Source organism: Astyanax mexicanus, chromosome 19 (genome assembly GCF_023375975.1).
Source record: "Astyanax mexicanus isolate ESR-SI-001 chromosome 19, AstMex3_surface, whole genome shotgun sequence".
NCBI classification, from domain to species: Eukaryota; Metazoa; Chordata; class Actinopteri; order Characiformes; family Acestrorhamphidae; genus Astyanax; species Astyanax mexicanus.
The window spans coordinates 32,693,312-32,707,082 of record NC_064426.1 but is presented as its reverse complement, the minus strand read 5'-3'; the positions used below and the strand labels follow the sequence as shown (position 1 = coordinate 32,707,082).

Sequence of the window (13,771 nt, the reverse complement as noted above, 5' to 3'; positions counted from 1 at the left end):
TGAAAAATTTAACAAAGTAGGACTCACAGAACCATATAAATCCACGATGCCATGAATTTACTGGGCTTTTTTTTTCTCTGTTTATTTTTTGGCATTAACTCTCACCCCTGCAGAGACAGAAGCGAGATCTATTCCCACATCCAATACAGAACAGTGGAGCGAACTGGTTCAATCTGTCCCTCAGTGGTCTAATAGAAGCACAAGCCTTACTCAATCTCACCCACTGAGCCAATCACTGACTTCCCCTACAGGAAAACAAGCCAAGTCAGTTCAATCAATAAGGGCTGAAAATAAGCTTCCCCAAGATCAGCACTGAGTGCTGTGTGAATGTACGTCATGAATTACATAAAACCCAGAGATATAAACATATTCCTCCAAATCTTTTTTTTTTTTTCTTGACGTACAATTTTGTCCTTGGTACATTTAAACAGAACTAAACTCACAGCTACAACAATGAGCTACTGAACAAAAACTCAGATTAAAACAATGAATATTAGATCTTTTGCAAAATATAAAAATTGGATGTCTTGCTCCTGGACTCCCCTGAAGTTAGAGAGTGTGATTTGCACTCCGCTCAACAAGCAAAGAATACGCTTTTCATGATTTTTGCACAGATTTGACTGAAGTTATGCAGCGATGTGCAGTTTTCCAAGCATTATCCTGCTCACTTCACTAAAAAGTTACATAGTGCAGTTAGCAGCATGCTGAGCATGAAATAGCAATGACAGCCACACTGTTCTTCCTATTACAGGTCAGTGATGAAAATTTGGTCTAGAACTTTGAAATTCTACTGCAGAATTGGTAGTTTGAGTACAAATTCATATTCATATCTTTTCATATTTACATCAATTTATACATATATATAAATGAAGCTTGGTGTATCTCTTGATCCTCTACAAACTAGCTATGGATATTTTAAAGTAAACAACGAAGCACTGTTGAATTAATGGGGGAGAATGAGGGCTATCTAGTCAAAGTAAGAGCAACTATATATCTCACACTCTATGCAAGTTGACTGTGGAGTAATATGTTAGAGGACAGATTGGGAATATCCACAACTGTATAAGTTGTGAGGTGTTATCTCGTGAGTGATATAGACACAGCGCTGTCTCTGTATCTGTGTGAGTGACAGGCTGCTGCTGCAGGACTAAACACGAGGTAACCGCATGGCCTCCATCCACATGGTTGGGCACGTGCTTGTAAACGCACATGACGGAAAAACTGTGCAGCACAGTTTTGCGCAGATATTTCCAGTTACAGCTCAATTTACACTTTTAATGCCAGAAAAACGCTCGTTTACCTTTTAAAAAGCCATTTAAATGCCTGATTAAAGGCCGGTTACTGTTGTTTTGCTGTTTTCCTCAGTTTTCCGTGCTGACTCAGCTCTTGATCGGTCCGAGACAGTGCATGGGTGGGGACATGGCTAGTGATGTCATGGGTCCTGCATGGTTTAATTTCACGATATATATAGATGAAAAAAGAACATTTGCGATGTAATTTTTTTTTCCAATATCGTGCAGCCCTATACAAATATCCCATGGTCCAGTGTAGCATTCTTTAGATACCATGGGACATGGCAAAAGTCATGTGACACCGTATTAGTTCTTGAGTCTTGACATTAGGCATGTCAGTGAATTGTAATAAGAATCAATCAAATCCTAATGATATTATAGATATACATGTATACGTCTCGTCTACAGCAGGCAGATTACTGTTAGATTAGATTTCTATATTTAGAGCTTGAATACAGAGGAGGAACATTAATAGGGACTTGAAAAAGTTGATCACCATCCGTCTGCCAGTTGCTCTTCTCTTTTTCTCTCTCTCTCCCTCAACCCTGTGATTACCACACACACAGAACGGTCTGTTAACAAGAGAGCACTCAGACACCCAGCACTTAGCCTGTGATCATCATCTAGCAGCACACAGCATTCAGAACCACCACAGAAACTGTGCTCAGACAGTAGCTTGATAAATGGTGCAGGGGACACTATGTTTAGGAATCATAGGGCATCTTACAATATAACATTATCAATATTACAATATCAATGCTTTAATTATTCCTCATGGAGGGGGTTCCAGATGGTTCAGTAAACTAAGGTGCAGCCACTTTGATTAGGAGATCGCTGGTTCGAATCCCAGTCATGTAGCATGCCATCAGCTGCCGGAGCCCCGAGAGAGCACAATTGGACAATTGGCCTTGCTCTATCTGGGTGGGTAGATGGCGCTTTTTCCCCATATCACTCCAAAGGATGATGTTGATCGGCACAAAGCGTCTGTGAGCTTTGTGCTTTGAACCAAGTCACTGTGCTTTCCTCCGAGTGCACTGTGATGCTATTCGGCAATGCTGCATCAGCGATGGTTGACTTCACATGTGATGGGTGATATACAGTTTAACGCGTGGGATAATTTATTTATTTTTTATTTAACATTTTTTTTATTACACCTCGAGGTGGCGCTAATCTAAAAGGTAAACCTAGTGTGAAAAATATTGGTTGTAAAATTGTGTAAAACTAACATTTGCTTATTTAGGAGTATTTTATATAAGAGTATCTCTTCAGTAACACAGATGCTTTGACATATCATGGAGATTAGGCATGGGATATATCGACTATCACAGGATTACAGTTTTGCGGTATCACTGTTATCGTGGGCAGCGTTTTGTAATAATGTTGTATCGTGAGATGCCCTGTGAGTGTACTCCCATGCAATAAAGATGCAGCAACTACCAAAGGTGCATACATTAATGCGTCCAGCATAAAAAAAAAAATCTCATTGACAATCAAACAGTAAGGCTTTTTAATGCCTTTTATTGTATACAGTGAAATATCGAAACAAAGTGAAGCAGAAGAAAAACAGTTGTCTTGCCAGTAATATGAATCTGTAACAGTAACTGTGCACAAGGAATGCTAAATCATTCTTTGATAGATAACACTTATTCATATATTTGTATTCTTCCCTTTTGTAACCATAAATAATACTATTCATTACCCTTTAATGTAAAGTCAATTTTTATTTAGCTTTTAATTACAGGTTTGTTTTTCTTTTCTTCCTAAAACCAAAGCAGAAGTAGAACTGAGATGAGAGTATGTGATGTCTATCACTCCTGCCTTTACCTATATACCATACCCCTGATACCACGCCCTGCAGCTTATTCTTAATACTGAGTTCCTATAGAATTCCTATCACATCATATATTTTGCCAACTCTGCCGGACCAGGAAAGCCTCATTTTTCTGGGTTTAATACGAATGCAGACCGGTGTTAGGCATTTTCTCTATTTTTGCCCATCCTTTCTTGAGAACTATGCAAATACTTCCAGGAAAGAGAGGCGCTTTTATAAAAATGCTTATGATAATATTAAATAAAGGCTGTAAAGGCAATTGTTGATGAAATGATTTTCCTTAGATAAATGTTTGATGTCAAAGTTTACAATGTTTTGGGCCGCTGTATATATAAAAAAATTGTCTTTAAGAGTAAATCCAAACATTTAATACCATGCCAAAAAATAATACAATGTCATATTTCCTAAAAATAAAAGTTGAAATATTTTGACATGAAAGTTATATTTCCATATTTCTGCAAAGAGTGGCAATATTTCAAGTTAAAATCCTCCTATTTTGAACAAAGTTATAATATTACAACTTTTTTAATATTATTACTTAATTATACCAATATTATGAATTTATTTTCAAAATATTAAGACTTTTCTCTCAAAATATTACAACTTTATTCTCAGAATATTACGACCGTATTTTTAAAGTATTAAGACTTTTCTCTCAAAATTCCAAATTTAATCTCAAAATACTAAAACTTATTTTTTTTTTAAATATTACCATTTTATTTTTTAAGTATTCCTATTTCATGAATTGAATATATTGACTACCCTTTAAATCTCTAAATATTACAAATGTATTAATACGATATTACGGCTTAATTCTCAAAATAACAGTATTTTGATAATTAAGCCGTAATACTGTATTAATAATAATAGAATAGAATAATAATATAATATAATAATATTATAATAATTTACTTTTTTAATATTATTCCACATTTCTGTAACTCTAGCTGTAACATTATTATTTTTATTTCAACAGTGGCCCTAAAACACTGTGGTAAAGGTTGAAAACAGTAAGAGCAGTAACACATATCATGAGGAACTGGGGGGCGGGGTCAACCTTCATTTGAGAACATCCATAATCAAACATCAAAATCATACAAATAATTCTCAGTTCCAATTTACTGTCAATATACATACATACTCTCTCGCGTATGCACAGCTTTAAAATAGGGATTCTTATACTTCAAAAACTGAAGATAAACAAACAGAACTGATTTTCGCCAGTCACTCATTTACTTCACTCACTTAATCACACACACATTCGACCTTTCCTGTTATTATTCAGTGTCAGATAAATAATTTGTTGCAATGATCACAGCATTTTCTTTTTTAGCGAAATGTTTCTGACCAAGGCAAGACATAACGTACAGGGCACACACTGTCGTGGTTAGCGAAGAAGGGAAAAAAAATTGAGCTTGAACTACAAAACAATGAGGTAAGGAGTTCTCTCTTTTTTGTACATCTGCAATGTGGTGCTTCACCTACTAATGGCTATACCTCACAGTGCTCCCTATAACAGAGTCCTGCCCTTAGTATTCATTCATTCCAAACAAAACAAAAACAGATTAATGGCACGTTAACAAATGAAAAAAAAAATCAAAAACAACAAATTCAACAGAGTCAGAATTACAAATCAAGACAACAAAAGGGTGATCAGGTTAAAAGGACAAAGCACTTCTCTGATTCGCAGTCTCTTGTTCAGTCTCTCTTTCCGATGGACTGAATTAATGATGTCCGGTATGCACTAGTATGCACATGAGGGCAGATAGGAGAAGTTCATTTTGGTCACCAGATCCAAAGGCGTGTCCTTAATAATAATAATAATAATAATAATAATCCATAATCGTATGTATGCGAGTGTGCGGGTAATACGTTTCCCAGGCAAGAAGGTTTAGCACAGTGAGGCACGGCCTCACAGGGTCCTGACCGGCAGTCCTAGTAGTGCTTTTGTCTTTTGTCATTATGTGTTTCTATCAAAATGTGCTTAAATTTCAGTGAAATTCAGTCGAAAATTCAAATACTGCTCCCTTTTCTCTGGGATCTCAGGCTGGGGCGCTTCCGTTGTGTGCAGCATCCATTCAGACTGAAGGGGGCACTGTGGCTCCTCTCTACGGGCACTGTGGCCTGAGCAATTCCCCCATCCAGCCCCACTACGGGGAAAGAGTGAAAAGTGTGGAAAGGGTAGAAAGGGTGGAAACGAGCTCCAAAGAGCTCCAGCCTCAGGGCACCTCCTTCACTTGTGGTGCCACAGCCTGGAATTTTTCACAGCAGCCAGTCAGTCATTCCTCTCCAGGGGGCGCCATATCCGTATATATAAAACTACAAAGATGGAGGAAACGTGTGGGACATGGAAATTGAACAAAAAAAAAAGGAAGGAAAGCCATGATGCATGTTGTTCAAAAGCATCTCAAAGCTGCAGGACATTTGCGATTCCTTCACCATGTCCACAGCCGGCGTCCTCCAATCCTCCACCACTGCCACTCGCTCCCATGGCCTCCCAGGATGATCCTAGGATACTAGCTCTAGGATAGTGACCTCTGAAGTGCAACATAAAAAACAGGCTGAACAAAAACTCCATCCAATAAGCTCAGGTTGATTCTGGGTATAAAAAAGGAAAAGATGGGCCGAGACCCCTCTTATAGCTTTGCCAGCTCAGCACTGAGTCCATGGTCATGGTCATGGTCATTTCGTTGGTCATTTCGTGAGTTCTTTGTTGGTTAGTTGGTTTTTCGGGTTATTCAGTTGATCAGTTGAGTCACCATCATCCCAATCACCATCAGTATCCGACGATGCCCCTCCTCCTCCTCCTCCAGTGCTCCTCGAGTGCTGCTAGTATTCCCGTTCCTCTTTGCAAACAAAAACAAATCCCCGGCTGACCCTGGACTATTGGCGCCCTCATCCGGGCAGGCACACTTTCCCTGCGAAGAGCAGCCCCACTATCGTGAAGAAGATGGACAGCACAAAGAGCACGTAGGAGGAGCCCACCACGGTGTTATTAGGCAGCTTATAGGGCTGCCCACCCACTTCGTTAATGTAGAATCCGATGGGGAAGATGAGCGCCGCCATACAGAACAAGATCACTGCGGAGACAGAGGGAGAGAAACAGAAGAAAACAGACGGTTTAGAATCCAAGCATTGAAAGCATCTCAAAAACATCTCAAATATTCAGACAGTCCATCATTCAACACAGGACTAAGTCTTAGGAGAGAGCAGACCGAATCTCCTAAAAAGAAAGAGAGAGATAAAGAGAGATGGAGAAAGAAAGAATGAGAATGCAGCATTTAAATCATCTGCCAGACAACAGTTTGCTCTTCTGACGGCAAACAAACTCCAGGAATGTCGGATCTGGACCTGCAGTTCTTCAGACCTCTGACCTCCTGCATTTCAGCAGGAGCCTTTCTCTGTGCCGGTCACTCAGGATATGCTAATCTACACCGGGCGCAAAAGCTTTTAGAGAGGATTGAGGATCAGGAGAATGAGAACGCAGGATTTAAATCATCTGCCAGACGAGAGTTTGCTTTTCTGACGGCAAACAAACTCCAAGAATGTCGGATCTGGACCTGCAGCTTTTCAGACCTCTGACCTCCTGCATTTTAGCCCCTTCGATCTTTCGGCCGCTCGGGATAAGCTAATCTACACTGGGCGCGAAAGCTTTTAGAGAGGATTGAGGATCAGGAGTCGCACAAAGGAGCTTGAGTGGAGACTCAATTTAATCTCGGCGCCCATTAGCAAGATAAAAGCGTCTTTCAGGAAGCAGCTAAGCTACAATTAAACACTTTGGCCTTGATGGGAGAGTGGCACCAAGAGAGGGAGAAATATACACATATACACATATACACACCTAAAATAACCAACCAAACAAGCAAGCAATGAACACAGCATCCTCGGAACAAAAAAAAAAAAAAAAACAAAGTGTGTTTTGTAAGGCACTTCACTGCTTCAGTCTCTTCAGACACCGTGGCGAGGAGGAGGAGAGGAGGAAGGGAAGGAGAGGAGAGGAGGTCTGAAGGACTGAAGGTCATGCTTTCACCAGTGTGTAAAAGAGCCACTTCCTGCAGTAGAGTATGCCGCCTGCTGCAGCACTGGCTTAACTGCACAGGTAGCACAATCACAGCTCCACTGAAGAGCACTTTCAAAACAGACATCCTCAAATCAGAGCGCAATTCATTTACAATCAGACCACTACACTAGAAACTACCCAGAACAGGCAATTCTGAACAGCATACAAAATGAAATACATATGGGAAGAAAATTGCAAAGGAAAATCACACAGAGGCAGACTACAGACTTTGATTTTGAGACAGTGCACAGCGGGATTGGCCAGCAGACTTCGTCTGACTGAGGGATCTGTACCTACTGTCTGTGACAAGTTAACAGATGTTTTGTGCTTCTATCACATTTGAGCACGAGCTAGCTTGTTTGTTCTTTGCCTTTTAGGTTGGATCACATTCTCCCCACAAACAAGCCGCTTCAGAGTTTACTTGGAACCGAACAGAGACCACCTCCTCTTGTGGGTCTTGGTACGGTTGTTTTGGTCCTTACCAGTGTGCGATTACTTTTTTTCACACGTGCTCTAACAAATCGTATGAAACGCATCAAGGGTGCAAACAAACCAGACCTGGACCAAATAGTGCTGGCAGAACGGGATTGGCCAGCATACTTTGTCTGACTGAGGGATCTGTACCTACTGTCCGTGGCAAGTTATCAGATGAGAGAGATGTACGTAATTTTTAATAATGTCAAATTTAAGCATGAACTACCTTGTTTTGTGCTTTGCCTTTACCACAAACTAACTCCAACAATGTTTAACACTCATTGGGGGGGGGGGGGTGTGACAAACTGGCAAGAATAGAGCTGGTAAGGATTCTTTATGAGAGTAATTTTCTGGAAAGAACTTGTTTTGTATAGCCCATAGATGTATACTAACTTGTTTAAAAAGAGATAATGGTACCACTTTAAAATAAGACTACCTTTATAAAGGGTTTATAAATGGTTTACAATTAGTTTATTAATGGTTAATAATTAGGTTGTAAATGCCTTAAAAATCATTAATAATCAGTTATAACACATACATAGAAAGGGCAACAATATAGATGGTTGTGGGTTTACTATGTTAACAACAAGTCATTGTTGCCCTTTCTATGTGTGTGTTATAACTGATTATTAATGATTTTTAAGGCATTTACAACCTAATTAGTAACCATTAATAAACTAATTGTAAACCATTTATAAACCCTTTATATAGTTAGTCTTATTTTAAAGTGGTACCCAGATAATATGGTCCCTTTAAATTTCACATAAAAACCCAATAATGGTATTATTTTTGTGTCAGATATATACTGCTATGTAAGGTTTGTGTGTTGTATCACAGATGTGTGGACATGCACACATAACCTGTCTACACAGTGTAGGGAATTATTGTAGCATTATTTCTGGAGCAGAAAACATGAACACTTGGCACCTAATGCCACGTGAAAGTTCTAGAAATTCTAGAAAATAATAGAAAGTCTTCTCTAGACGACAGAGATAACGCCCATGAATTCAGAAAAGAAATAAAAGAAAATGAATGGTGTTGTCCGAAAAACCTAATAGTCCATATAGTAGTGTATACTGCCCACCCTAATAAGAATGCTCCCTACTTTTTACCTTTAGACCTGTTGGCCTCAGTGCTCTCAACCCAAAAGCAAGTGCAAGAGTGAGAGGAGACGACAGCTAATATTTACGTCTGTCTCTGCCGACATGCCATATGCTCGCAGCGGGCAAGCCAAGACGGCGGCAGGGGCGCGAGCCGTGACGCCTCCAGGGCTGGCCGTGAACGTGGTCTGTTCAGGTCAGGGTTAGGGTACAGGTACAGTGGGGGTCTGTGCTCCACGCACAAAGCGCCTCATTCAGGTGAAGGTGGCCGGCTGCCAGCGGCTGCCACGGCTCAGCTACCTGTGGAAGCCCTCCCTGGAGACATCAGCGCTGCTCGAGTCTCAAATTAACATTTCTAAAGGCAGCCGCCCTTCCTGTCTACTTCACAGCTTATCAGCGGCCTTTGAAATAATGGAAATGGGCTCACTTGAAGAATGGCCAGCCCTGCTTTTTATAGGTGACTAATAGACATGCAGAACTGGCCATGGTACTCAGTAGAAAGGTGGTTTACAAGGTATCTAATCACACCTAGGGACCTCAGTGCTGGGTTGGAGCGTGGAGCATTGTTACCAAACAAAAATACAGCAACTCTCTGTTCTCTGAGGGTCATTCGGTTATTGTAAAATGTAACCTGATTAAGCATAAATTTATGATCTTGTTTCTTTTGCTTTTTTGAATATACAAAGCATTTTTTTATTCTGTAAATACAGATTGTAGTCCTGTATGTTTTTCTCTGCATTATTTTTACGATTCTACTATATTTATGTTCTTCAAATAGTCGGGATCCCACTTAATCCAGGCCTGAAAATTGCTATTTTCAAATTCCATGATTTTTCCAGGTTTTTCATGACCGTACAAACCCTATAAAAGGGTGTTACTGTATTTTGTTATTATAATTACATTATTCTTGTCTGCAAATGACAATAATATTGTTTATCACAATTAGTAATATTTCTGGAACAACATACCATCCAAATATAAAAGTTTATAATGTCAGACGTTTGGTAGGTACGTTCGGTGTGGCTAAATTTGTACAGTCGTTTTTGCCGACAGTAAACAGCTGGGCAGAGTGAACTTGATTCATTCATTTTCCACTGCTGATTTGCTTGCTCTGTTGACAGAGCATGTTTAGGAACTCCCACTCCTGAAGTCTGACACTCAAACCTCTCCCTCTCCCTCTCTCTTTTTCCCCCCTCTGTGCATCGTTCAGCTCCCTGAAACTGCCTGACTAAGAAAACAAGTAAAAGTGCTCCTTTAAGGAAAGTGTTTTAACTGTGCTGAGCACAGCACTTGCATGTATTTTTGTGCTGTCCTTGGGTGTGTTTTATAACACTGGCTGGCATTGTGCCTGTGAGCACAGCATCCAATCTCACGCTGCTGTAGGGGTCCTGCCACGCTCCGCAGTATTTCCTCTACACTGCCATGGTGCAGTCTTTTCAAAAGGAATAACATCCATATTCTCCTTGGTTCCTAACAAATTTGCTTTACTGTACAGTACAAGTGTAACGATTCACTTGGATTGTATTCATGATCCTTATTTTTATGATTCCTTTATATTTTCTGCGACACACTAGTCATGTGGTGAAGTGGGCTGTTGGATGTTAATGGTTGTATGGCATGTAAACTTGTATGGTGTTCAAATAATAATGCAGATAAATTAGATCAGGAATCTATAATTTCTATATTGTCTCATCTATAGACTAAAAGATCGATAGGCTATGTAAGGCTATGATCTGGTCAGATCATATGACTTCACCCACCCAAGCCACAAGTACAGAAGCTTGAGGAAGAGAACAAGCCATTTCAGAAACAGCTTCTTCCCACAGGCTATCAGACTGCTAAACAGCCAGTAGTGGTCTTTCAGTCCAGCTTATCATAACATAGCTCAATTCTTTCAATACATAAAAGATCACATTTTTTACCACCGCTTTTATAGCCAGTGTTTGAAAGTTAGAAAGTAGCATACGGTGTGGCAATTCTTTGCATTCTTTGCATTTGTTGAGGCAAGCACTTTTGGTTTCCTCCCTATAGATTAGTTCCTTTTTTTTAAACCCTCACTTTTACCACACAGACAAGCAGGCAAGCATCTCAAAGTGCTTCATAACCACAGGTTCTTATTTGTGAAGATAATTCTGTACGGCGCTTACTGTAAGACAGACACTGCTGCACATTAAGCAGTATTGTTGTACTTTAGGTAGTTCTGATGGCTTACAAAACATGATTATATGTTGATATGTTAAATAGCATGTTGTACGTTAAGAGACACTGTTGTATGTTAAGCAGAATTGTTGCATTGGTCAGAACTGTTATATGTAAGCCAGTGGTGCCGCTTTTCGTCTAGTGGTGCCGCTTTTCGTCCAGCGGTGCAGCTGTTCATCCAGTGGCGCCGCTTTTTTCATCCAGTGGTGCCGCTGTTCGTCCAGTGGCAATGTATTTTAAGTAGTACCATTGGCTAACCAACATGTTTCTAAGCATGTACTGTTTATAATATTTCTCGGCCACGGGAAGAGAGAGTGCCACCGCTCGAGTTTGATGTTAAGTTTAAGGGTTAACTTAACGTAACTTTACTCAGTGCTACATCTTTATGACTAAGGCAATTTCTCTGAAAACATTTTGTCGTTTGAGTTTTAGAGCTGTAAAATTGACTGTGGGAGGAGGCAGCAGATCATGTTCTCTGCTGTAGTGCTGTTAGCCAATCAGAGACGATATATTTGCATGTATGAATATTCAAGAGCAAGAGCCAAAAACCTGTCTGTCTTTCTTCAGAGACCTCTAAGTCATTGATCTAAAGCAGGGCTCAATAGAATCACCTGAGCACTGTTTTTTCCCCACAAAAAACAGCTCACGTGGAATTTATTCATACTAGAGACAGATTGTTTAAAATGAATGAGAAAAAAACAATGGAATGAGACTTTAAAGCATTATTGTAGATTTTTTAGTATTGTGTTGTATACTGTTGTATTGTTGGGTTTTTACTAGTACAGCTGTACTGTAAACAGCATGGTTTGCTTGTTTTACTTTAAGCAATACTGTTGTACATTAGACATGTAGGTAAATGGTGTTACCAAGGTTCCCAGATTTTTCTATTATAATCCAAGCAACCTTTAGGAATACGATGTCAAAAAGATGATATTTTCAGTACATCAGCAGACAGTAGAAAATCAAACCAGCCACTGTCCTAGTTGACGAAGCATGACATTTAAGAACTGTCCCCAAACATTTTGGCACAAGCCACCCGGCCTGATAATAGCAATTCGCAGCTATTATTTCTTCATGACATTGCTTGGGCGGCCTGCTAGAGGTCATCTGGCACTACAGGATGTCATTTGATTACATGACCACAAATAACCTGACATTTATATACTCAGAAAACCATAAATTTCCGCTGATGATGTTCTTTGTACCAACTTGTTCCACCTGCCATATTTAAAAAGAGCCCTGCATTAGAGTCTACCCCTCATGGTCAGGTTCCTGGTCCCTGCCTGTGGGGGTGCTCTACTTATAGAGCTGTTGCACTTCCAAACAGGCCAGGCACCACCCCCACATAATGACCGGCGAGGAAAAGACAAGTGAGTCATTGAGGACTGGAGATAGTGAACTGAACCTGGACAATTGGGAACATTTCTTTCCTGTTGCCAAGGCAACCATGCCACTATGTATGTATCTCTCTTCACACACACACACACACACACACACACACACACACACTGATAGGCATAAAGGGAGTGGAAGAGAGAGAGAGAGAGAGAGAGAGAAAAAAAAAAAAAAAAAAAAAAAACACCAAATGCCGACTGTATATAAATCTCTCCTTGTGAAATTCAGGGGTTTAATGACTCGTTAAAACGCAAAGCGTCTCGTGTAACTGCGTTGGAATTCTGTCTTTTTCTGTCCGTCTCGTTCCCTTCATTTCCCATAAACTGCTATAAAGATGTCTCTGTAAGATGTTATTGTATCCTCGGGGCTCAGCACAACTCAAAAGGTTTTTTTTTTTTTTATAGGAGAGACAAAGTGGCTCTAAAACAGCTTGAGAAAAGAGAGCAAAGACAATAGCTTCCAGTTATGGAGCACACCAGATGCCATCCACATGGGCCTCGGACTAGCGCGCACCAGCTCACACCTTCACGAACAACTCCAACCTACTGTGTCCCTATTCCATTACTCATCTGTAGCTCCAACCCTTGTTTTTTTAAGTGTCAACCTTCCTGTTAAAAGTGCCTTCAAGTCCACTTTGGCGTTTCATATTTACAACATTGCTTGTACTATGTTTTTTTTTAATTGGGTTTCGTCCGTTTTAAAACAACCACTGTAGGAATTAACAAGGGGTGCGCCATATCGTACTGTATGCAATAATATTGCCAAAAAAGTTTTAATACATCATGACAAAAATATCCTGAAATATTGTGATATTCTTTTAGGGCCATATGGAGCATTAGAGTAGATTTTTTTTCTGTTTATAGCAAATGTAAAATGTACATGTTTCTCCTCATTTCTCATTAAATGTTTACTAAAAACTAAAGATTATACCTGTCTAGTATCATTAATTGTACTTTAAGGTGCTTGAGTTCCATGTTTTGGGTGTGTAAGCAAATACTTTTGGTAATATACTGTATCAACAGAATGTATTAATCTGGGGGGGTGGTTGAAATCCCCCACCTTAAGAAATTAAGTATATAAATTAAATATATATATATATTAAAAATAAAATAAAACAAAATAAAATAAAATAAAACCCTGCCAGTCTATTGTGATAGCAGACAGCAGACCGTGCTGCTGGACTTTAGTTACATTTAGGACTTTATATCTCTTCTTGTATTACTTTTTTCAAACCACCTTAAATGAAGCAAAACCCAGCAGCTACAGTAACTGCTGCTGTGCCATTTAAGGTGGAACAGGGAATTTAGCTACAGAGATGTACTACTTGTGATTGTTTATGCCGGTATGAAGAAAATGAACAAAATATATTAACCTATATCACACTAGGACAAGCCAATGGTTGTTTGTCATCATTTGTAAC

At 39.6% G+C, this 13,771-nt stretch overlaps 1 protein-coding gene across 1 annotated transcript in view; it reads right to left on the bottom strand.

Moving 5' to 3' along the window:
* Positions 1 to 2,785: 2,785 nt before the first annotated feature.
* Positions 2,786 to 13,771, bottom strand: part of mosmoa (modulator of smoothened a) — a 39,860-nt gene continuing 28,874 nt past the window's right edge. The window contains exon 3 of the mRNA XM_007232220.4: positions 2,786 to 6,203. Within this exon, the coding sequence (XP_007232282.1) occupies positions 6,019 to 6,203 (185 nt within the window). The 3' untranslated portion in view covers positions 2,786 to 6,018. The remainder of the gene's footprint in view (positions 6,204 to 13,771) is intronic.